Source organism: Camelus bactrianus, chromosome 11, assembly GCF_048773025.1.
Source record: "Camelus bactrianus isolate YW-2024 breed Bactrian camel chromosome 11, ASM4877302v1, whole genome shotgun sequence".
NCBI classification, from domain to species: domain Eukaryota; kingdom Metazoa; phylum Chordata; class Mammalia; order Artiodactyla; family Camelidae; genus Camelus; species Camelus bactrianus.
In genome coordinates, this window is record NC_133549.1 from 44,846,103 (window position 1) to 44,872,026 (window position 25,924).

Here is a 25,924-nt window from a genome sequence, read left to right on the forward strand (position 1 = left end):
TCTTCAAATGCTTTCCTTCCTTTGTTTTACCATAACCTAACAACATCACATATACTTTTTATTAGAACTTCCCATTAAAACAAAAATTTGTATTTGAAAAATACCGGAGGGAAAACACAAAGTAAGAATCCATAATCTCAACACTTAAACACTACATGGAAGCGAAAGTCCTGCGCCGTCTGACTCCACACTCGAGGGTGCTCAGTGTTAAAAGTTTAGCAAGCGTTCATCTCACCATTTCTTGAGTTAATATGGGCACATCTGGTCTCACTGACAATGGGCGGTAGACATTTTCTGAATGTGCATTACAACTCACCTGTCTGCTTTTCTCCGTTGGGGTTTTTACATCAGTTCCCACATCTCTTCCCCAGGCTGTTTCTGAGGAATCGCTCCCTTTCTGCTCTCTTGCTTTCCTCTACACTTCCTTTGATGCTTCTGCCTGCTGTCCTACCCCTTACAGTCTTCCATGCCTGTTGAGCAGGGAGCCTTAGGGTAAGCCTCTGCAGGAAGTAAGTACAACCCTGTGCAAATTTCATGGCTTCAGGAGCTTCCGAAAACCAGCAGAGAAGGGGCTCTTGGCATGCCCCATATAGCTCAGATGTCTTCGTTCCCAAAGGGCTGCAGTGCAGGAGCCTGGCATGCCATGCTCATTTTAAGAGATAAGGCACATTGTAAACTGACTATAACCAAAAAAAAAAAAAAGAGCTAAGGCAATAGCCATCCAAACCCAAAGTGGGTGAGTGGCCTCTTCTGGCCTAGGAAGGAAGCCTCCTGGAGGACAGGGCAAAGCAAGTGTGGTCAAAGCTCATCATGTCGTGGCAACCTAATGTGTTCATTGTTTCTCCTTCTGAAATTACAAAGTTGTAAAGCCATGAACAAAACATCTCACAGGGAAGCTGGAAATAACTTGCCACACACGAAAACATGATATTTAGAGGTTCAAGGCTTCAGAACTTCTCTGCACTGTAAGAAATCCTGATTGGGGGAGGTAATTCAGTTTGTTTGTTTGTTTGTTTGTTTGTTTATTTTTGTTTTTAGAAGAGGTACTGGGGATTGAACCCAGGACCTCATGCATGCTAGGCATGTGCTCTACCCCTGAGCTATACCCCCCAAAAATCTATCTTATCATTTATTTGAATCTTTAAGTTTTTATACTTCTATTTCTTTTGGGTTCCTGTAGTTAGAGATCAATAGTTCTCAACCTTTCTTCCATGTAGGAGACGCACCTTTGGGCATACCCAGATTTTAAGACACTCTAGACCAAATTTGAGGGAGAATAAAGCATCACAATAATTTATAACCACATTTTTCAGTGGTTCGGCAATAAAGTTCACTATGGGCTTCAACACGGACTTCTTAGAATTCAGGTTATGCCCGTTTCCCCATGTAATAACATAATTCCACCCCTTCCTCCCTTTCAGGAATACCCAGCGACATGCAAGTGAGATTTTACATTCCTATACGTACATATGGACAACCTTCAATTTGCTCAATTAATTTTTCAAAAAGAGTAGATCAATCACAAGCTCTAATATTTTACCTCTTATCAGTAAGAAATTACTATTCCACATCTTATGACTAATGACACACCAGGGTGTTGTAACACCTGGGTGGAGGGTAGAGGCCACACAGAAAGCAGAGGGCACTAAAACTTACTCATCTCCTGGCTCTCACCTGTAATCACACACTTAAAGGTCCAGAACCCACAGGTTCAGTTCCTGAGTATTTGCAGACTGCCAAAGGGTGAATGTAGAGGTGGTAGGGTGTGCCTGTAATACCACTGGGCAGGAGTCCTGGTCTTAATAATGCAGACATACCATCAGACTGACAGGTGCACAGAGGGATGACATCCTGGTGAAAGACATGCTCATGGGAAGACATCTGACCAAATCTGGTTCTTCTTGGTTGGTGGGTTTGGATATGGGGACAGACATTTCACTCTAATCTTAACATTATAATTTTCTTAATGCAGAAAAACCTATACCTGCTGAACGCCACCGAGGGTCTAGTCATAGACAAGAAAGTATGCAGTCACCAGTGTTTCCTCCTGCCCAGAAGTAAGAATCCTCTCCTTTAAAAATAAGTTTCCTTAATGCCTGCATTGTTACATTGCACAGTGACACTGGCTTATAGTGACCTGATATTTCATTGCTTTGCAATTAAATTTTAAAGATGTTAAGTAGGTAACAACTTTAAAAGAACTGCTAAGAATCACAGAGACCTAACGAATATTTGGGTTAAGTATCAGACTTAACTAAAATCTAACACTTTAGTCAAGGCTCCTCATTTCTAAAAACTGAAGGGAACAATTTTACTTATCTTGAAGGTTCTGGTGTCTCTCCTACCTTTAGATATGTCTTATTAGCCATTCGTGCCTATTCCTTTGTGATGCGCCTGTTCAGAGCATCTTCTGTGCAAACAAAAAGTCAAACTTATTCATCTTGTGCTTTGCCCTTTAATTAATCTGAAATTCTTCCTTTCAGACAAATCCATCAAAAACCCATACCTCTGCCAAGTAAGTATAATGAAGGCACGAAGAGCAATATCGGGTATTGGCTAAGGCTCGATCTTCACATCTGAACCACCAGTTTCCAAAGCAACTCTGCCTCTTCCAGCTGGAGGATCATAGTATCCTCTCTAGCTTGTTTCCTCATCTGTAAAATGGGACAAAGGATATTTTTCATAGAGCTATTTGGAAAGTAAATAGATTTGAGATAATTTTTACTTTTTTCTTTTTTAGTATTGATTGAATATTTTACTGGTCATCTTTTATTTATGTAATTTTTTTCACAAAAATGATACAAACTATTTTCAAAATAAAATGATTAAGTAAAACAACATATTGTGCTTGGTACATAGAAGGTTTTCAATAAACGATAGCCATTTAAATTAAATCTAAAAGGTACCCTGAAAAGAAGATTTGGCAAATATCTGGATAATTTTCCCAAAGCCAACAATTAAACACCCTAAAAATACAGGAAATCAGGCTCCCAGAATGTAATCATTCAAACCTTGATTTGCTTTTTACTCAGTATAGGCAAAGAAATGAAAACACAAAACAAAACCCTACCTTACATGGGTAATTTGGAGAATATTCCAAAATAATCAGATTCAATAAATTCAAATAAAGAGAATAATTGTTATATACAAAAATTTGTGTATGCTTATATAAACATAAATCAGTTTTTAAGGTTTTAATTAGATTTTTAATTAGATTCATCTTAAATAAATGAAACTCAAACAAAATGTTTAACTTAAAAAAAAAAATCCTGAACACAAAGTGAAAATGCTGTGGCTATAGAAATTTTATTTTTTTTTTTACTATGTTAAAAGCTTTATTATACCATTTATTGTTTTTCAACCCAAGTCATTCTTTCAACTGACAAATACTTATTGACCATCTGCCATGTGCCAGGCACTGTTCTAGACACAGGGGATGGAGCAGTGAATAAAACAAATAGAGTCTCCACCCTTATGGAGCTTCTATTCTACTGGAGGAGACAGACAGGAAAAATAAACATCCCGATAAATCATATAATATCAGGTAAATGCTAAAGTGCTATAAAGAAAAACAAAGCAAGGTGGCAGAGGATGGGGCAAGAGAGGAATGGAGGCAGTGAGGGCTGCTGTGGCCAGGGAAGACCTCATCTGGTCCCTTCATTACCTCCTATCTGACTTCATCTCTTCTTCTCTCCATTTTTCATTGCACTCCAAGCACAGTGGCCCTCTCTCTGCTCCTGAAACATGCCAGGCCCTTGCATTACTGTTCCCTGTACCTGGAACATTCTCTCCTGAGATATCCACATACCTCCTCTCTCTCCACCTGCAGATCTTACCCAAGTGCCACCACAGTGAGGCCTTCCCTAACCAGCCTATTTAATCATACTACTTGCCTGAAGCTGTCCCTCCACTCCCTCCTCTGCCTATTTTTCTTCATAGCACTTATGAGTCTGACATATTGTATATATACACTTACTTATGTCTTTATTACCTATCTCACTCCATTAAAATTGAAGCTCCGGGAGGGGAGGGCACGTTGCAGTTTTGTCGACTGCTCTAACATTCCCAATGCCTTGATCCCAGGCAGGTACTCAATAATAAATGAATGAATGAATGAATGAATACAGCTAAGTATTTTCTCTGTTTCATGTGTCTCCACATTTAGACTGTAAACCCCTTGAGGGAGTTTGTGCCTTAAGGCAGCAATTCTCAAACGTTTTGAGCTCAGGACCACTTTAACACTCTTAAAGTCATTGCAGACACAAGGAATTTTGGTTTACATGTTTCCTTCTATTGACATTTAATGTATTAATTAAAATAGATATTTAAAACGTATTTATCAACCCATTTAAAAAAATTAAACTCATTACATGTTAACATAAATAATATATTTTTACAGAAAATAACTATATTTTCCAAAGAAAAACAACGTAGTGGGAAGAGTGGCATTGCTTTACATTTTAAAAATCTCTTCAATGCCTGAGTAACAGAGACAGCTGGATTCTCATATCTGCTTCTACTTTTAATCTGTCGCAGTATGTTTTTCTGTTGAAGTATATGAGGAAAACTGGGCCTCCGAGGGAGAGGTATTTGGAAAAGTTCTCACGAACCCCTTGAAAGGATCTTGGGGATTCCTGGGTCCTCAGACCACATTTTGAGAAACACTGCTCTTAAGGATTTTTCCTTTTTTTTAGTGTGTGTGTGATGTATTATGTGTATGATTTTTCAGTGTGTGCGTTCCTTGCAGCGCCCAGCACGTTGTTGAGATATAGGCATAGTAACTGCTCAAGATATAATGGGATCCATTGATTTTTCAAATCCCTTTCAGGGTTTCCAGAAGGCGGAAGCCCAACCGTGGATGGCCCACTACCCAGCTTTTCATCTAATTCCAGCTTGTCAGAACAGGTACGAAATGAACCCATTGTTATCAGCAAACTGCAGGAAAGGGTATGACTTCTTGTTCGAGAGATTTTGGAATGAAGCTTGAAAACAGATTTTATTTTAAGCCGGCTTGTGTGTAGTCATTTGCTTATGGGTACACAATACATTTTCCCCCCATGGTTAAGACCTTGATCCATTTATTCCACTTTGTATTCTAGATGCCCTAAATAACAACTGGTGTTTCTTCAAAACTAGCAAAGAAGTGTGTTGTTTTTATTGTTCTCCCTCTCACACAGATTCTATTTAAACAATGTAATTTTCCCAGAATAGATCTGTGGAGGCATATGATGTTAAAACACATGAAACAGCGCAGGTTAAAAAAAGACACAGAAAGAATTCTGTGTGCCCCTGGGCAAGTCTCTCTAAGCTTTCTCAAATGTAAAATAGGGATGACAGCATGTGTCCTTCTTGCCTTCAAAGTAGTTACAAGAATCAAATCATATAATACCTGTAAAAACATTTTGGAAATCATAAAGCCCTCCACAAAGGAACAACAAGATCACTATAGAAAAGGGGACTATAACTTATTCAGGAGAAAGGAATAAATGGTTCAGGAATCTAGCAGATGTAGTTCTTCTGTTCCAGTACTAAGTCTGGCCCCTAAGACCAAATGGGGAAAAAAGTCAACTGCATAATCCGTGTGGTTGATCAAAAGAAGCTTAAAACCCATTTTCAGATTACTGGCCCAGACGTAGTTAGGCCTTTCTGGTAATACAAAATGGGACGTGGTTTCACAGAAGGTACAGTGTTACTGAAGGACCATCTCATGTTCAACAATGTTCTCTATTTCTCAGGAAGCTGACGTTCACTGTAAACCATGGTATGCTGGTGCCTGTGATCGAAAGTTGGCCGAAGAGGCATTATACAAATCAAATAAGGTTTGACCATTTAAAAATCTCATACTCTGCTCTCAGCCTGCATAGGCACAGTTGTCATCCCAATAATAGGCTAATTAAATAATTGCAACAGTTATGGATGCAGGGATTTTTATCTTTACTTACTCAAGAGGAACTGCCATCCCCTCCTCTCTTTCAAGCATCTCCCTCTTTCTCTGTTCCTTCATCTTATTGCCATATGTCCTTTCATATATACATGGATCCATGGGCCCCACTGCCCTCCAAACAGTGGAAGAGAAGAAAGTTCCAGGCGAGATCTCTGTAAGGTTCAGTGCCACATGAGATCCACCCAGGAGTGAGAAGTAACAGGCTATTTTGAATCAATGGATGGGATAAAAGATTGGGGTCAAATGGCAAAAAGTAGTTGGAAGTAAACTTTTGGAAAGTCCAAGCCCAATCATGTACCAACACTAGGAAGAGTTTGGATAATCCAAGATTAAAGTGCCACTTTTCTTTTTCTTTCTCTTCTCTTCTCCTTTTTTTTTTTTTTTTTCACTTGCACCCTGCCTTGTCAGAATATGCAACATTTGCATATTTTTTTGAACTTTGCTTTAGTTCTGGCTCTACAATGAAATATATTAAATGCTTTCCATCAGTCCCTTTGCTGGCTTCCTCGGTTATCTCTTTTTGTTTGGTGAGACTCACCTTGTAGTAGATTCTCAGGAAGGACCATGTTTACATTATTCCTTGAGTTCTTGCACATTCAAACTGTTTTTCATAGCCTGATACCTGGAGGAAATCTTGGCTAGATATAAAATCCTTGGTTTGAGTCTTTAAAAGTGTTGTTCCATTGGACTGCCTTGTGCTATATGATGCTTTTGAGAAGTCTGATGCTAATGTCATTTTCTTACCCTATATGTAATTTTATATTTTAATCTGAAGGCTCCACAGATTTTTTTTCTTTTTGAAGTCTAATTGCTTTACCACACTATGTATCTGAGTTGATTTAGAGGTCAATGTTTTCAAATAGATGGAAGCCCTTTCAATATGTAGATTTAAGTTTTCTCCTATTTCCAATAAATTTTCTTAAATTATAGTTTTAAAGAGTAGTTCTGTTTCATTATTTTGTTTTTCTTTTCAAGGACTCAAGTTACATGTATTTTAGACCCTTTCTTTCCAACCACTCTGACCTCATTATATATATACTTTTAAATCTCTCTCTCTCTTTTTTTTTTTCTTGGTTGTTTCCATGCCTTCCTTCAGTCATTTATTAAGTCTTCATTTAAGGCTATGTTCCCTTGGGCATCCTGTAATTTCTTCTTCATTTCTGCAATAGGTTTATCTTTCTCTTTAGTTTCTTTCGCAAGTTTGATCAACTCACTGCATTTCTTCTTCCTGCTTTTTGTCCATTTTTTGTTCATAATTTTTGAATTTATGATTCCAGAATATTTTATAAGATATTTAATTACATTTGGAATGTTGTGCTATAATTTTTTTTCTGCTTCAATATAAGTTTTTGGAGAGAGAATTTTTATCAGCTGAAATGTTTTGATTTATACTGTCTGCTTTTTTCTTATTGCACTTTTGAATGGAATTTGTTTGATTTTTTTATTCATAGACAACTTGTGAACATGGTTCCTAGTTCAAGAGTGCCCTTTTGGTTTGATCTTAATGTGTCCCTTCACACATTTCTAAATCTTATAAACATATCTTATTTAATGCATCAAAAAGCTAGCATTGACTTCATTCAGAATTTTCTTAAAGTATATATTTTACTGAAGTATTTTCCTAGAAAATAATAAAAGAAGTTCTAATCATAATAAAAATCAGACAGCTAAATAATTACCTTTTGAATATAATATAGGTATTTTTCATAAACTGATTTCTAACCTGTAGAAGTATAAGTAACATTAACAATAATTATTCTTTCTTTTAATAAACAGGATGGATCATTTCTTATTCGGCAAAGCTCTGGCCATGATTCCAAACAGCCATATACACTAGTTGTATTCTTTAATAAGCGAGTATATAATATACCCGTGCGATTTATTGAAGCAACAAAACAGTATGCTTTGGGCAAGAAGAAAAACGGTGAAGAGGTCAGTAATTTCTCTTCTAATCCAACTCTATAAGTATGTTTTGAGCACAATTCCATCATACTGTATTAGGCGTTAGAGATGAGGACAACGGACACAAGAGTACTTGGTCTGATGTAAAAGCTACATCTTAGTCTTTTTAATCCTGTTACTTAGCAGGGTCAGTCTGATTCAGTATGTTAGTCCAGAGGACAGAGAAATCAAGGTTCAAATGTCAAGTAGAATTAATGTTGTAAATATCAAGGTCCGTGCCCAGAGCTCCTAAGCTAAGAACTAGGATTTCAACTCAAGTATCAAGGTGAATGACCAGGGAAGGATCCAGAAGTGATACAAAGACTTGAGTTGAAACATTAGATTGTAGTCCTTGGACCAGAATGAGCTTTGGGGACTGCAGCAAAAAAAAAAAAAAAAAAAAAAAAAAAGCATTACATGGCTCTTAAATACTAACCAAACAAGAACTTCAATTCCACTTTAATCTGGACCAACTCAATGCTTATCATGTCTCTGTTTAGCCAGCCTGTTCTTGTAAGTGAGCCCTGAAATATGAGCTGCAGTAATTCACAAATGGTCAGAAGGGTACTGATACTTGTTATGGTCTTGAATGATACACTGCATTTGAACAGACAGAATGAAAATTGGAGGGCATGAGAAGGAGGAAAATGGAAAGAACAATCTAAGCAGTAAAAATTGCATTTAAAAAGCTCAGTTAAGAAATAATTATTTTCAATACTCCTCCACAAAGAACACCCATTCCAAACCCATAACTTATTAGAAGGTGTTTAAAATGTTAGAAAATGTCCTAATTGTCTGTCTTCACTACATGCGACCAGAGACTAGACTATGTCTTGCTCATCTCTGTATTTCTAGAACCATAGCACAATAGCCAGCCTCAATGGATGCTTGATACGTACTTATAAAATGAATGAACTGATTTGTTGATTGAGCGAATATCTCTTCAAGACTCAGCATTCAATTCTTTTATATATATCCAGAAGTGGGATGGCTGGATCATATGGTAGTTCTATTTTTAATTTTTTGAGGAACCTCCATATTGTTTTCCATGGTGATTGCATCATTTTACAACTATACCAACAGTGTACAAGAGATCCAACTTCTACATCCCCCCAACACTTGCTATTTTCTGGGTCTTTTTTAATAGTAGCTATCCTAATGGGTGCGAGGTGATATCTCACTTTGGTTTTGATTTGCATTTCTCTGATGATCAGTGGTTGAGCATTTTTCATATGCTTGTTGGCCATTTGGATATCATCTTTGAAGAAATGTCTATTCAGGTTCTTTGTCCATTTCTAAATCAGGTTATTTGATCTTTTGCTGCTGAGTTGTAGGAGTTCTTTTCTTTTATTGAAGCATAATTGACTTACAATATTAAATGGGCTTCAAGCGTACAACATAGTGATGTGATATTTTTATACATTTCAAAATGAATACCAGTATAAGTCTAGTTATCAACTGTCACCATACAAAGTAATTACAATATTATTGACTATATTCCCTGTGCTGTACATTACATCCCCATGGCTTATTTATTTTATAACTAGAAGTTTGTACCTCTTAATCCCTCTCATCTATTTCGCTTATCACCCCACCACCTCCCCAGTAACCACTAGTTTGTTTTCTGTATCTGTGAGTCTATTTCTGTTTTGTTACATTTATTTATTTTGGTTTTTTGGTTCCACATCTAAGTGAAATCATACAGTATTTGTCTTTCTCTGACTTATTTCACTTAGCATAATACACTCTAGATCTATCCATGTTGTCACAAATGGCAAAATTTCATTCTTTTTATGGATAAGTAATATTCCTTGTATGTATGTGTGTGTGTATATATAATATCCATATATATGGATATTAACACCTTATCAGATATACAATTTGCAAACATTTGCCCCATTCCATAGGTTGCCTTTTCACTCTATTGACTGTGACCTTTGATGAACAGAGTTTTTAAGTTTAATGTAGTCATATTTGTCTATTTTTGTTTTTATTGACTGTGCTTTTAATGTCATATCTAAGAAATCATTGCCAAATCTCATGAAGTTTTCCCGCTATGTTTTCTTCTAGGAGTTTTATAGTTTGGGGCTTTATTTTGCTCTTAATGAAGTCTCAGATAGTTAGAAAACGTAATCCTTTTGGATCTGAAAGCACAAAATACTGATCAAAACCAAACCTGGGTTTTAAAATATTGCATTATCATTTAACATTAGTTAAACTTTAACAGAACTATCTGCTTTTCCCTACTCACAGAAACCTTCATTTTTACTGAAACCTTTATCTGACAAATCTTTTATTAAAGTATATGCTCCTCAATAGCAATCAGTGGTAGAAGATGGTGATGATCCTAACAGGACAGAGTGACATTGAATGGATGGTTTTTCATTCCAAAGTCTCCCAGTCCAGTGCTTCTATAAGAGGCTTAAGGGTGGGTGAGGGAACTGTCTTCTTTAGAGCTCCTGAAATTCTCTCATAAATTTTGAGCTCTCAGAGGGGCTCTAGACGTCTTTGTCCTGATAGGAAACTCATAAGCAGTGATTCTTCTTGGCCTAAAGAATCTTCATCCCTACCTTAAAATGATCAGAGCATCTGCCCAGTTCCCAGATATCCAACCTATGGACACCAAAATAAATAGTTTATTATTATTATAACATCTAGAAGTACTGACAGAGTCCTTTAAAACTCTTAGTTAAATCATCTATAATAAAAATACTACTTCTCCCATATACTGAACATCTGAATGGAAAACGGAACAAGCATCTCATTCTTTCTTATAGTCATCTGAATATCTTTGAGTATTGCTTTGTTGCAGTGGTTTGGGGATTGAAATGTTTGAAATAGGGAGTGAAATTGAGGTAAATCTGTGATTTAATTGAATGAAGAATTGAGCATAACTTGGTTGCCATTATCCTTTAACACATTTTTTCTTTCTACACTAATTCAGTGTATTTGAGATATTCATACATGGACAGAAAAACAACTTATTCAGTAACTCAAAATCCCATGGCCAATAAAATAAAGCAAACAGATATCAAAGCTATAAAACACTCAATACTGTATCTACATAATGCCAAATCAGCTGCAAAAACAAAAAAGTTAAACAATTAATCAATTAGTTACTTTTCTCCCCATATATACCCAAACACAAATACAGACAGATTTTTCAAAATCTTCATATTGTTGACATCATATAACCAAAGTTTTCATTTTCCATTCAGATGTTCAGTATATGGGAGAAATAATATTTTTATTATAGATAATGTAATCAAGAGTTTTAAAGGACTCGGTCAGTACTTCTAGATGCTATAATAATAATATATTATTTATTTTGGTGTCCATAGGGTGGATATATGGGGAGTGGGGAGAAGCTCTGATCTATTCATTCTCTAAGTAGTTATACTAATTGAGGCTGCCAGTTGTGTTTTCAGTCTTACTGAATGGGCAAGGTCTGCCACCTCAAAGGTTACAGCCTTTGTTAAATTTGACTTTTTTGGGTAGAATGTCAGCTGGGACCTAGGAACTCTGACTAACTTGAGAGAGTGGGAGAACATGAGAGGAGTGGAGCTTAAGGTTAATATAAATGCCAATGTATAATTCATTTATATTTTCTCACTCTAGTACTTCAGAAGTGTTGCTGAAATCATCAAGAATCATCAGAATAATCCCCTGGTTCTTATTGACAATCAGAATAACACAAAAGATTCCACAAGACTGAAATACGCAGTTAAAATTTCATAAATTAAAAAAAAAATTTTTAAAGGAGGTCAACATCATTGCTTCAGACATCTCCTTTCTACTTTTGAGAAAAAGTCCCAAAACTTCATATTTCGGGTTATGAATCATCCAGTAATAAAATAGAAGATAAGGAAGATATTGAGGTGGTCATCGATTTTTTTTTTGAGAAGTTCACATGGACTTATTCTATTGCCTGACCTGATGAACTGTTAAATATCTGGTGAGGCTGAGTTATCATGCTACTAACATTCTCCAAATAAATGTCTTTATTTAAAAGAAACAGGTGTAAAGTATTTTCAGTCATGTAATAAAATAACACTCTATTCTCAAAGTAAGAAAATGATACTCTTGGATAAAACGAAGCTGCTGGAAATTTAGGCCACCACAATGGTCACTGGTGCACTAATATAACTAGGACATCTACTGTCAATGCTTGGCAATTATGTTTTGGTTAAAATTTTAATGTGTAGAAAATAAAATACAGATAATGGATGATATTTATAAGTACAGATAAGGGGGATGTAATGATTTCTTTTTGTGAGTGCTCCTAACCATGGGAGATGGATGGATGGATGGATGGATGGATAGATAGATAGAAAGAAAAGGAAGGAAGGAAGGAAGGAAGGAAGGAAGGAAGGAAGGAAGGAAGGAAGGAAGGAAGAAAGAAAGAAAGAAAGAAAGAAAGAAAGAAAGAAAGAAAGAAAGAAAGAAAGAAAGGGAGAAACTTTCTAGAATTTCTCGTCCATGATTATGTTGTTAGCTTTGCTTACTAAATATAATTGTACCCTCTTTGATCTGCATGTCTATTAAATGGACCCTAAACCTGATATGAGATTCAGAGTGGGATGAGAGCAAAACTAGACTAAAAGCATAGGAAAACATCCCACAAAACAAAGGCATAAAAATAGACACCGATTAGCACTAAAGAATAAGAGATACTATTGTTAGCAGCCACATCCAAGGTCTTAGATCATCCCAGAAATGTATTACACTTTGTCATATCAAAGCTTTTTATTCTATCGTGTACTTTAGACAACTCTGAAATGATAAAGCAGCTAATTAAGATAAATAATAATTAAATGAGGAATGCATTTGATCACTGAATAAGATAGCAATCTCTGAAAAGATTTTGAAATGTTAGAAGGTAATGATTTCAGAGTAACTCACAAACTTGCTTATAAAGACAACTGTATTTTTAAATGTCATATACTTTTATGATTACTATTTACTTTGTGGGTTGAATTGTGTCCCCCCAAAAAGATATACTGAAGCCCTAACCCCTACTACCTCAGAATGTGACTTTGTGGGGCCTTTGCAGATGTCATCAAGTTAAGATGAAACTATTAGGGTGGGCCATAATCCAGTATGACTGGTATCCTTAAAAAAGGGAGAATTTGAACAAAGACACAGACATGCACAGAGGGAGGACTACATGAAGAGATACCCACGGAGGACGCCACGTGAAGACGGAGAATTGGAGTGATGCATCTACAAGCCTAGGAGTGCTGAAGATTGGCAATGAACCACCAAAAGCTAGGAAGAGGCAAGGAAGAATTCCTCTACAGGTTTCAGAGGGAACACGGCCCTTCTGACACCTTAATTTCAGATTTCTAGTCTCCAGAACTGGGAGACAGTAAATCTCTGTTTTTTCTAAGTCAACTTTCAGTACTTTGTTATGGTAGCCCTAGGAAACTAATACAATGAAATGAGATACAAGTGGGTTTTGGAAATTTTAAATAAAAAGGTTTTTTTCCCCTTTTTGGAAAACAGTGGAATTATTTAGAATAGAAGTGACAATTAGTACTAGAAGAGATAATTCACAATTTAAAGAAAACTGGGTTTATCTTTTGTAAAGCAAAGCATCCATTTATAGTGTGAAGTATGAGCTCTCTAGTTTATCAGTTTTCTTCAGTGTTACATGGAATTATTTTCTACTTAAGTAAATCCTCACTAATTCCATCTGCTACCACAGTAATCCTGGCTCCAGAAAAATCTCTTCGGCCCCATTCCCCACTTTCCTTCCCCAAAAGTGGCCTAACCACTTGGGTCAGGTGGAGGAGTACAGCCATGAGATTATACTAACCCACAGTCAGTTGATATTCAGCACCAGTGGGGTGGATTTCTTGGAGCAGAGTCTGGGGAATCTTCTGGGACATAAGCCAGTCTGCGGAGGGATTCACTCCTCCCAAAAGCTGGGAGAAACACCCAACCCAAGACAGTGGTCTTCCCCTGCAACTCACATAAGCGAGCACTGAAGAGTGGCCCTACGTACTACTCTAAGACTAGAAAAGCTTTCAAGAGATTTCAGAGGCCCTCACTGTGATTTTTAATGCCTGACAAACATGTAGTGTTGCATAAGAGACAATTTCAGGCAAGTCAGGTGGCAGAATAGGAGTCACTAGTCAAAGAGAAGTATGTTGCATAACAGCTGAAGGAGACAAACCACTCCAGTTCCTGTTTTCTGTTTCAAGGATGTTGCAAACTAGACTGCAGCTGCAGGAACATAAAGTCTGTTCAAGTTTACTCACTGTGGACAACGGGAAGACTAAGTCTGTGATATCAGAAGCCTGAATTGTGCTATAACCAGTCAGCCAGGGCAGTGGTTCGGAGACCCTGCACTCCGGGATCTAAACCACTCTTACTGCAGCTGTGACAGACATTTTTATGTGTATCACCAATTGTACCTTTTCATCGCTGAGAAGTATTCCATCACATGGATATATATCAATTTGTTTTTCCATTCACCCACTGATGGGAATCTGATTGTTTCCACTTTGGGACTAAATGATTGAAGTTGCTGTGAACATTTGTATAGAATTCTTTGTGTACACATATGTTTTCATTCTTCCTGGGCAAATACCTAGGAGGAGTAATCCTGGATCACAAGGAAAGTGCATTTCTAACTTTGTAAGAAATTGCCAAAATGTTTCCAAAGTGGATGTACCATTTTACAATGGCACTAGCAATCAGCACTTAATATTGTCAGTCTTCTAACTTCAGTAATTCTAGTAGGTATGTAGTAGTACCTTTTGTGGTTTCAATTTGCATTTTCTTCATGATGAATAATACTGAACACCTTTTAATGTGCATATATCTTCTTTTTTGAAATGTCTGTTCAAATTTTTTGCCCATTTAAAAATGGGTTTTTTCTTTTCATTAAATTGTAAATACTTTACACATTCTGGATACAAGTCCCTTGAGATATAGATAGATAGATAGATAGATAGATAGATAGATAGATAGATAGATAGATAGATATAGATATAGATATAGATATAGATATAGATATATAGATATATAGATATAGATATAGATATATGTACTGTGAATATTTATTTTGCTTCCCTGGAGTAAACCCTACCTAATGGTGATATATCCTCCATTTTATATATTGCTGGATTTGATTTGCTAATCCAGTGCTAAGGATTTTTGTATATACATTCATAAAGGACATTTGTCTGGAGTGTTCTCTTCTTATAATGTCTTCATCAGGTTTTAGGATCACGGTAAAGCTGAACTCATAAAATGACATGAAAAATGGTCCCTTCTTTATTTTCTGAATGCATATAGCATTGATATTATTTCTTCCTAATACATTTAATAGAATTCATCAATGAGGCCATTTGGGTGGGCAAAATATTTTCTCTGTGTGATGGTTTTAAACCATGAATACAATTTCTTTAATAGATACAGGCTACTGATATTTTCTGCTCTTTATGTGCTTTGTTAATTTGTGTCTTTCAAGGAATTTGTCTAATTCAACAAGGATGCCAAATTTACTGACAAAGTTGATAATAATATTCTCATATAACCCTTTTGAGGTCTGTGGGATCTGTAGTAATCCCCCTCTTCCATTCCTGATGTTGGTAATACATATTCTCTTTTCTTGATCAGTTTAGTTAAGGTTGATCAATTTTATGATTTTTCCAAAGAACCAGGTTTTGGTTTCATTAACTTTCTCTATTGTTTGTGTTTTCTATTCATTGATTTCCATAGATACTTTCATTATTTCCTTCCTTCAACCTATTTGGGGTTTAATTTGCTCTTCTTTACATGCTTTCTTAACATAGAAGCCTACACAATTGAATTTAAACTTTTTTTTTCTAATATAACTATTTGAAGCTGAAAATTCCCTTCAACACAGCTTTAGAACATCCCACAAATTTTAATATAGTTTTCTCGCTTTTATTTCCTTCAAAATATTTTCAAGCTTCCCTTATGATTTTTTTCTTTTATTGGTTAATCAGGAAAGTGCTATTTAATTTCCAATTATTTACAGACTTTCCGAATCTTTTTCTGAGATTGATTTCTAATTGACTTCTGTTGTAGATGGAAAATATAGTGTGCATGAATTTAATCCTTTCATATTTATTGAAAATTATAATGATCCAGTGGGTGTTCCATATGTACTTGCAAAGAAGGTACAGGGTGGAATGTTCTACAAATGTCATTTTGTTGAAGTTGATTGGAAGTGTTCCTCAAGTCTTCTATGTCCTTACAGATTTTTTTTTTCCTAGTTGTTCTATAAATTACTGAGAGAGGGCTGTTAAAATGTCTAACTATAATTGTGGATTTGTGGATTTCTGTTTGTACTTCTGTCAGTAATGCTTCATGTATTTTGAAGATTTCATATTATATGCATAGACCTTTGGGATTTGTTATACCTTTATTTATTTATTTATTTATTTATTTATTTATTTATTTATTTATTTATTTATTTTTTACTGAAGTATAGTCAGTTTACAATGTTGTGTCAACTTCTGTTGTGTCAGTCTTTCGTATTTGTTTACTCACCATGGCCAGTGCTCCTAATTCCTTAGTATAGATCAAATACCTACCTGGTATCATTTTCCTTCTACCTGAAGAATTTCTTTTAACATTTAAGACAGTGCAATTTTGCTGGTCATAACTTATGATTTCTCGTATGTGAAATAGTCTTTGTTTTATCTTCATTTTTGAAGGATAATTTTGCTGGAGAAAGAATTCTAGGATGACTTCAGTATCTTAAAGATATCATTCCGCCCTTCCAGCTTGCAGCGTTTCTGATGACAAATTTGTAGTAATTCTTATCTTTGATTCTCATTACATAATGTGTGCTTTTTTTCCCTGGCTGCTGTAAAAATTTTCTCTTTATCTTGTGATTATGGGAATGTGATTATAATGTGTCTTGGTATATTTTTCTTTGTGCTTTTCCTGCTTGAATTTCATGTTGCTTCTTGGATCTTTGGATTTATAGTTTTCATCAAATTTAGGGAAAAAATTTCAATCGTTTTTTTCTTCAAATATTTTTTTCTGTTCTCCTTCTTCTCCTCCCCTTCCGGGACTCCAGTTACATGAATGTCACACTATTTGACATTGCCCCATCGCGTGGCAGCCATGGAGGTACACTGCTTGGATCTCCCATTAAGAAAAATTTGGCACTTAGCTGTATGAGTGCAGTTAGTTGACAGCCTTTAGCTGTTAGCATCTTCAGAATCTGCCTTAGATTTTGAGCCAAATCTATGCTCTTCCTAAGCAGCCTTCAGTCCGGCCATTTCTGCCCAATATGGAACTCCTCTAATGGACAGTCTTTGACCTGAAGCATCCATTGGGTTGGCTGACTTCATCAGTGATGCATGGGAGTCTGTGGCTCTTTCTACCCAATCCTGCTTCCACTCACCATTCCTTTTCTTTCACCAGTATTGGATCTCCATTATGGTGTGAAAGCTTTTCTTACTCAATCTTGCTCCCTCCCCTTTAACTCTTCCAGGCATTACTGCTCAATAAACCTCTTGCACTCCAAACTCCATCTTAGCATCTCCTCCCCAGAAAACCCAAATGACAGAGTTAGTACAAGGAGTAGTAGGCAGTAAGATGGGGTCATTGAACCAGATTACTCACCAGCAGCCGACAATAAAGACTCCATCCTGGGGGGATTTGAAGCATGAAACATCCCTGCTACAAAGTGGCAACTGCTAATCTCCTGCAGTGGGAGAAAAGAAAAAGCTGAAGAGCAAACTCAGGATTTAACAGAGTTGCTAGGCTGCAAAGATAATTTAATGCTAAGCCAAGACAGTTCTGTTATATCAAGATCACAGTCCTAGTTCAAAAAACCTGAGACCCTGACAAATGGGATGAGAACATCAAGTGATGAATGGTGGTGAAACCATCATTGATGGTGACGGCCACCAATTATTTGGCTTCCCAGACTCCTCCGAACTCTCAGAGTCAGCAGAGTTACCCACTCATTAAGAACTAGCATCACCTGTGTGTGTGTGGGAAGACACTGCAGAGGCTTCTCTCCTGCAAGGCAACAGAAATACCCCTCAGGATATGCCCCACCTCCTGTCTTGGCTGTTAGGCCAATAACTAAAGTTAAATTGCAGCATGAATCAGCTATGGATATACTAGGTCTGCTGACGAAGGAGAAGAATACATCCTGAAAGTGACTGAAGAATTAGGTACCACGTACTAGCAGGAGCTGAAGGAGTTCCTCAAGTGGAGCAAAAGAGCCAGAATCTAAGTCTGGGTAAGGAACCATTTGTTAACCTAAGGTCACTTCTTAGGATACATGATTTAACACTCTGGCAAGGACCCTAGGAGACAATGCTAACTCACTGGGTGGCTCCTGGATGACTAGAAAAAGTGATGACCTTCACTGACCGAGGCTGAAATGCCTGAACTGCTATTGCGGATAGTGGAGGAAAGAATTAAAAGGCTCAGGGAAGTGAGTGTGCTGGAGTGGATTATATGAGGGCAGAAGACCCACCAGAGAATTATGTTCCAAAGGACAAGTGTGTTCACCAAGGCCATCAGAAATGCTCTGGTAAGAAGGAAGCAAACATTAACTGGCCAGGGCTAATGATATCTAGGGCTAAAGGTCATAAACCCTGGGACATTGACAGCGGCATTTAAGTATCAGAAGCCAGGGGGTCTCAATTATCATAACAATTAGCAAGATCAGGATACCAATCAAAGGAGCTTGACTCACAAGTCCTGGTTCCAGTGTGTTTTCACCCTATTAGTGGGTTAGGGAAGCCCAGTGACAATCACTCTCCTGGGAGTTTCTCAGCCACATAGCAGGTCACGTTTTGCAGACCAGCTCTGGCTTGTGGTATCATCCATCTAGTTCTTCTGCAACCCCTCAGGCCATTTTCTGCTAACTGGCTTTAGCCCACCTGTTCCTGTGAATTTCTCTCAGCCACCCTTTAGGCTCCACACCCTCTAGTGAGGTTGTCGGCCACTCACTGGGGCAACTTCCTGTGGGCCAGCTCAAGGCTGCCAGCACCTTCCAGTGAGTCTCTTTGACACTCAGCAGGCTGTTTATAGCAGACCAGCACCCTTCAATGAGTTTCACAGCCACAGAATTGACTACTCCCACAAACCGGCTCAGGTCTGCACCCTTTAGAAAATTCCTTCACTATCAGCAGGCTTGCTGTCCCTGTGGCAGCTACAACTTCTTCAAAAAGGTCTGAATCTCAGACTAAGGCTTGGTGAGCCTTATTGTAAGTGCTTAGTTTCTTCCTTGCTTATTCTCTCAGTACTAAAAATAGTAGCTGATTTCAGCATTTGCCATTTCTGGATTCCTTAGCATCCCATCTTCCCCTTCTAATAGGTAACCAATTTGTACTAGCTGATAATTTTCATGGCATTATTGAGATATAATTCACATACTATAAAATTCACCCATTTAAAACTAAACAGTGGGTTTTACTATTTTCAGGGTTGGGCAGCCATCACCACAATCTGTTCAGAACATTCTCACCTCAGAAAGAAACTCCATACCCATAAGCAGGCATTCTCCATTCTCCACCAACTCCCATCCTAGTCAAACACTACTCCATTTTGTCTCTAAAGACTTGCATAACTCTTTTGACATTTCATACGAATGGGATCATATAATATGTGGTCCTTTGTGACTGGCTCCTTTCACTTATTATACTGTTTTCAAGGTTCATCCACGTTATAGTGTCAGTACTCCATTTCTTTTCTTTGCTGAATATTATACAGATATACCATTATTTTGTTTATTCAGTCATCACTTGATGGATATTTGAATTGTTTCTATTTTTGGCTATTAAGGATAATATTACTCTGAACAATTGTGTAGAAGTTTCTGAGTGGCTGCATGTTTTCAATTTCTTTTGGGTGTGTATCTAGAAGTGGAATTGCTGTGTCATATGGTAAAAATATTTGACAGTTTGAGGAATGTCCAACTGTCTTCCAAAGTGACTGCACCATTTTACATTCTGACCAACAATGTACGAGAGTTTCGTTTCTCTGTATACTCGGCAGCACTTGTCATTGTCTGTCTGTTTGATGATACCCATCCTAAAGGGTGTGAAGTAATAGCTCACTGTGCTTTCGATTTGTATTTCCCTAATGACTAAAAATGTTAAGCAGGTTCTCATTTCGTTATTAGCTACTTGTATATCTTCTCTGGAGAAATATCTATTCAAATCCTTTGAGCATTTTTTAAATGAGTTGTTTGCTTTTTTATTATTAAGTTGTAATCATTTTTCTGTATTCTGGGTACAATTCCCGTATCAGATATATGATTTGAAAATATTTTCTCCCATTCTGTGCATTGTCTTTTCTTGAGTTCTCTGAAAGACAGAAGTTTTCCATTTTAATGAATTCTAATTTGTCTAATGAATTCTAATTTATCTACTTTTTCTCTGATTGCTTGTGCTCTTGATGTCTTATTTAAGAACTCATTCTCTAATCCAAGGTCACAGACTTACATCTATGTTTCTTTTTAATATTTTTATCGTTTTATCTCTAATATTTAGGTCTTTGATCCATCTTGAGTTATCTTTTATGCATGGTGTGAGGTAGGTGTCCAAATGTATTCTTGTGCATGTGGATATCCAGTTGTCCCAGCAGCATCTGTTAAAAGACTGTTCTTTTCATGTTATTTTATATTCTGGTCAAAAATCAGCTGATCATCAATGTATGGGTTTATCTCAAGACTCCCAATTCTATTCCATCGACTTATATCAGCACTACACTATCTTGATTACAGTAGCTTTGCCATAAGTTTTGAAATGGGGAAGTCTGAGTTTTCCAATTTTATTCTCCTTTTCAAAATTATTTTGGCTCTTCTGGATCCCTTGCATTTCCATATGAATTTTAGAATGAGATTGTCAATTTCTTCCAAAAAGGCAGCTGGAATTTTGACAGGGGTTGCATCAAATCTGTGGATCAATTTGGGGAGTACTGACACCTTAAGTCTGCTAATGCACAAACATGTGATGTCTCTACATTTATTTAGGTCCTATTTTAATTTCTTTCAACAATGATTTGTAGTTTCAGCGTAAAAGTCTCCATTTCTTTTGCCAAATTTATTCCTAAGCATTTTATTCCTTTAGATGCCACTGTAAATGGAATTTTTTAAATTTCATTTTAGGATTGCTCACTGCTAATGTATAGAAACAGAATTGATTTTTTTATTGATCTTGTATTCTGCACCCTTGCCAATTACATTTATTAGCTATAAGAGGCTTTTTAGTGGATTTAAGGATTTTCCACACACAAGATCATGTCATATAAAAACAGAGATATTTTAAATTCTTCCTTTCCCATCTGGATGCCTTTTGTTTCTTTTATTTGCCTAATTGTCATAACTAGAACCATCATTACAATGTTTAATAGAAGCAGAGAAAGTGGACATCCTTTCTCTTTCCTAATCTTAAAGGGAAAGTTGTCAGTCTCTCACCTTTAAGTTTGATGTTAGCAGTAGTCCTGAAAATAAAAACCACTATACCTGGTATCAGAAGGAAAAGAACAGTCCTGACTCACAGAGAACTGTAATTATTTGTTTTGACCACTCTGGTGAGTTCTTGGAAGACTGGCTTTTGCCTGACATGAAGCTGGCCTAGCGCTACAGTTGCTACCTAGGGGCAGTGTTGAAAACATTAACAGATAGATGTTTTAATTGCTGCTGCCTGAGGTGATAGATAAGCTTTGAAGCAAGCAACAGACTAACCAAAAAGCTAGCGAGAAAAGCCATAAGGGCTTTGTAAAGTTCCAACACACTCCTGGGAATCTGGAAGGCCACACACCCAGGGATGTATACAACTTAGGAAAGACTTGAGAAGGCCCTAAGCTTTCATATCTGGCTGACCTGGAGCTCTGCTGAAGTCAGAATTGAAGGCTAAGGCAGGCTTATCACCAAAACACACACAAGGTCCCTTGGCAAACACTGGGAGATTTTTTCATTTCCAGTGTTTAAATGTCCAATCATTGGCTGACCACAATACACCATGACTTTGGTGGCCACACATGAAAAAGAATACAGACTTTACAAAATTAGTTCAGAAAAGTTACTAGACAAACAACAACTACAACAAGCAGCAATGACAACAAAACCTGGAGGGTATGTGAGAGGAGGTGGAGAATCTGATTTCAGAACTGCCACATTATAATATTTTAAGTGTTCTAATTCATATGACATAATAAGAAAAAAACAAACAACCCAATCCAAAAATGAGCAGAAGACCTAAACAAGCAATTCTCCAAGGAGGAAATACAAAAGATCAATAGGCATATGAAAAAATGCTCAGTATCACTAATTATCAGAGAAATGCAAATCAAAACTACAATGAGGTATCACCTCACACCAGTCAGAATGGCCATCATTCAAAAGTCCACAAATGACAAATGCTGGAGAGGCTATGGAGAAAAGGGAACCCTCCTCCACTGCTGGTGGGAATGCAGTTTGGTGCAGCCACTGTGGAAAACAGTATGGAGATTCCTCAAAAGACTAGGAATAGATTTACCATATGACCCAGGAATCCCGCTCCTGGGCTTATATCCAGAAGGAACCCTACTTCAGAAAGACACCTGCACCACAATGTTCATAGCAGCACTATTTACAATAGCCAAGACATGGAAACAGCCTAAATGTCCATCAACAGCTGACTGGATAAAGAAGAAGTGGTATATTTATACAATGGAATACTATTCAGCCATAAAAAATGACAACATAATGCCATTTGCAGCAACATGGAGGTCCCTGGAGAATGTCATTCTAAGTGAAGTAAGCCATAAAGACAAAGAAAAAGACCATATTAGATCACTCATATGTGGAATTAAAAAAAAACATAAATACAAAACAGAAACAGACTCATAGACATAGAATACAAACTTGTGGTTGCCAAGGGGGCGGAGGGTGGGAAGGGACAGACAGGGATTTCAAAATTTGTAGAAACTGACAGGCATATATAGAATAAACAAGATTATACTGTATAGCACAGGGAAATATATGCAAGATCTTGTGGTATCTCACAGCAAAAAAAAAAAATATGACAACAAATATATGTATGTTCATGTATAACTGAAAATTGTGCTCTACACTGGAATTTGACACAACATTGTAAAATGACTATAACTCAATAAAAACAATTAAATGTCCTATTTACAAAAAAAAAAATTACAAGGCATGCAAAGAAAGAGGAAAGCATTGCCCATACACAGAAAAAAGCAATCAATAGGAATCTTAAGAAAGGTCAGGTATTGGATTTTTCCAAAGATTTTAACTTAGCTATTTTAAATATGTTCAAAAAGCTAAAGGAAACCATGTTTAAGGAATGAAAGAAAAGTAAGAGAATAATGCCTCAACCAGATAATATAAATAAATATAAATAAATAGATAGATGTTATGAAGAGAACTTTTAACTATAGAACTTTCATTACAGAGCTGAAAAGTAAAATGACCGAAATTAAAATTTCACTAGAAGGAGAGATTTGAACAGTTAGAAGAAAGAATGTATGAACTTAAAGATAAGTCAATTGACACTGTCCAGGTTGAGGAACAGAAAGACAAAATAATGAAGAGAAATAAACAGAGCCTCAGAGACCCATGGGACACTATCAAGCATAACAGCATATACAAAATGTGAGTCTCAAAGGACAGAAGGGGTGGGGAAAGCGTCAGAAAGGATATTTGAAAAAATAATAAACACAAACTTCCCAAATTTGATGAAAAATATTAGTCTTCCAATTCAAAAAGCTTCAAGAAATTCAAGTAGGATAAACTTAAAGATGTGCACACCAGACATATCATAATCAAACTGCTGAAAAACATAGAATCTTGAAAGCAGCAAGAGAGAAGTGACTCATCACATACAAAGGGTCCTCAGTAAGATTTACAGCTGGTTTATCGTCAGAAACTATGTAAGCCAGATGGCAGTGAGATGATATAGTCAAAGTTCTGCATAGAAAAAACTGCCAACCAAGAATTCTATATTCAGCAAAACTATCCTTCAAAAAGGAAGGAAAAATTCAGACATTTTTCAGATAAACATTGCTAGAACAGTCTTACAAAAAAAAGCCCTTCAGGTTTAAATAACACTACATAGTATCTCAATTCCACACACACAAAGAAATACAGAACTGACACCAGCATAGGTGAATACAAAAGAAAAAAAAATGTGCTTTTTATTTGTAACTACCACCTACTAACTTAAAAGACAAATGCATAAAGCAATAATTATAAATCTACAGTTATGGGTACAGTTTACAAAGATATAATCTGTGACAGTAACAGCATGGTGGTGGAGAAGTGAAGCTGTATAGAGCAAAGTTTTTTATTGAAATTAAACTGATATTAATCCAAGCTAAATGAAACAGATCAGCTTTACAATCTAATAAAGATTCTATATATTTCTTTTTGTCTCTTATTTTTTCATTTATGATTTTGGTGTCATATCTGAGGTGGCTTTGTCTAAACAATGGTCATAAATACTTACTTCTGTGCTTTTCTTCACCAAGTTTTACTGTTTTTGCTTACATTTAGATTTATAATCCATTTTGAGTTAATTTGTGGTATGTGGTATGAGGAAGGCAGTTTTCCCTCATTCTTTTTTCTCTCTGTGCTTCAGATTTCACGATCACTACCTTCAGGTTTACTGATTCTTCTGCCAGTTCAAATCTACCATTGAGTCTCTCTAGTAAATATTTCACTTTGGTTATTGTACTTTTCAACTCAAAAACTTCCATTTGGTCCTTTTTTTGTAATTACTATCTTTTTGTTTATGTTTTCTATTTGATGAGATGTTGTCAGCATATTTTAATTCTTTGTATCTGGTTTCCTTCAGATCTTTGAACATATTTATAACAGCTGCTTAACCTTTACCCTACATCTGCTATCCCTCAAAGAAGTTTCTACTGCCTTCTTCCCTGGTGTGTCACACTTGACTGTTTTGAGTCTCTCATAATTTTATTGAAAACTGGACATTTTAGGTAATATATTGTAGGATCTCTGCATATTCCTCCCCAACTCTGAACTTGTTTTTAGTTGACTTGGCTGAACTAATCCACCAAGTCTATTTTCCCCTCACAGTAAGCAGCCTCTGATGTCACTGCTTCCCCTCATTTTTATCTTTAAACCTGACTTCCTAGGTGTTGCTTTTAAGTCAGCACCATTTAGCGATCAGCCACTGATTGATCAGAGGTTGGGCTTAAGCCCCCTCAATCAGTGAGATTTACATCCTTTGCCGTCAGAGCTGTGTGAGGCTTGGAGACTGCTTTCACCGTTTAGGGAGTTTTCACGTTTTGCCCTACATTCAGTCAGGGTTGCTTCTGTGTGGTTGCAGCCTTGAGCATGCACAGAATCTTTCTGATCACAAGAGATGTCTGGTTTCTCTCTCTCTCTCGTCTTTAAGCTTCTGGCTTGTATCTATGGTATCACCAGCAACTGTTAGCCTTCACTAATTGCTATGTGATATTGCTGTATTATTTTCAGCAATACTATGGAGTATAAATTGCTCCAGTATGTTCTAAAGTCAGGTCCTTTGTAACAGGTAATATTGTTAGGTCTTTGAAGCTCACTCCAACCTACCTCCATGCCTCTGTGCTATGGAGCAGGTTGTGGGGTGGGGAGGGCTGGGAAACTGGTTCTTCAATGTCCTCTTGAATCCTCCCTGTAGAACAGCTGTGTTGGGGGTTGGGGGAAGGTATGGGAGGAGAATCTGCTGCCACCTCCCAGTATGATTCTTCTATAGCCCTGAACCAGGGAGAATGGGACGTGTCAGTGTTCACCAGCTGCTGAACATATATATGACTCTTCTGCACTAGACAGCTGGGAGAGATGTGGACTGCCACTTGGCTGCCAATCTAACCAAACCAGATAGGTTTCTTGCAACAGAGCTTTGTGGGAATGGAGGACTGCACTATTCTGTAACTGCTCTGCCCTGATTCTCCTTATATTGTAGAAACAGGGAGTGGGGCAATGGGTACCACTAACCAGCTGTTACCACCTATTCGATACAAGTCTTCTGTGGGACACAGGCATGGAAATTGGGATCTACCAAAGAGGACTAT

At 36.9% G+C, this 25,924-nt stretch overlaps 1 protein-coding gene across 2 annotated transcripts in view; it reads left to right on the forward strand.

Moving 5' to 3' along the window:
• The window catches only part of BLNK (B cell linker), a 73,829-nt gene extending 61,929 nt beyond the window's left edge, over nucleotides 1-11,900 (forward strand). For both annotated transcript variants that reach the window (XM_074373848.1, XM_010971127.3), the window contains 6 exons: nucleotides 1,973-2,057; nucleotides 2,484-2,515; nucleotides 4,829-4,905; nucleotides 5,736-5,819; nucleotides 7,721-7,876; nucleotides 11,504-11,900. In XM_074373848.1, coding sequence (XP_074229949.1) covers nucleotides 1,973-2,057; nucleotides 2,484-2,515; nucleotides 4,829-4,905; nucleotides 5,736-5,819; nucleotides 7,721-7,876; nucleotides 11,504-11,623 — 554 coding nt within the window. In that variant the 3' untranslated portion in view covers nucleotides 11,624-11,900. The remainder of the gene's footprint in view (nucleotides 1-1,972; nucleotides 2,058-2,483; nucleotides 2,516-4,828; nucleotides 4,906-5,735; nucleotides 5,820-7,720; nucleotides 7,877-11,503) is intronic.
• The last annotated feature ends 14,024 nt before the right edge of the window (nucleotides 11,901-25,924 follow it).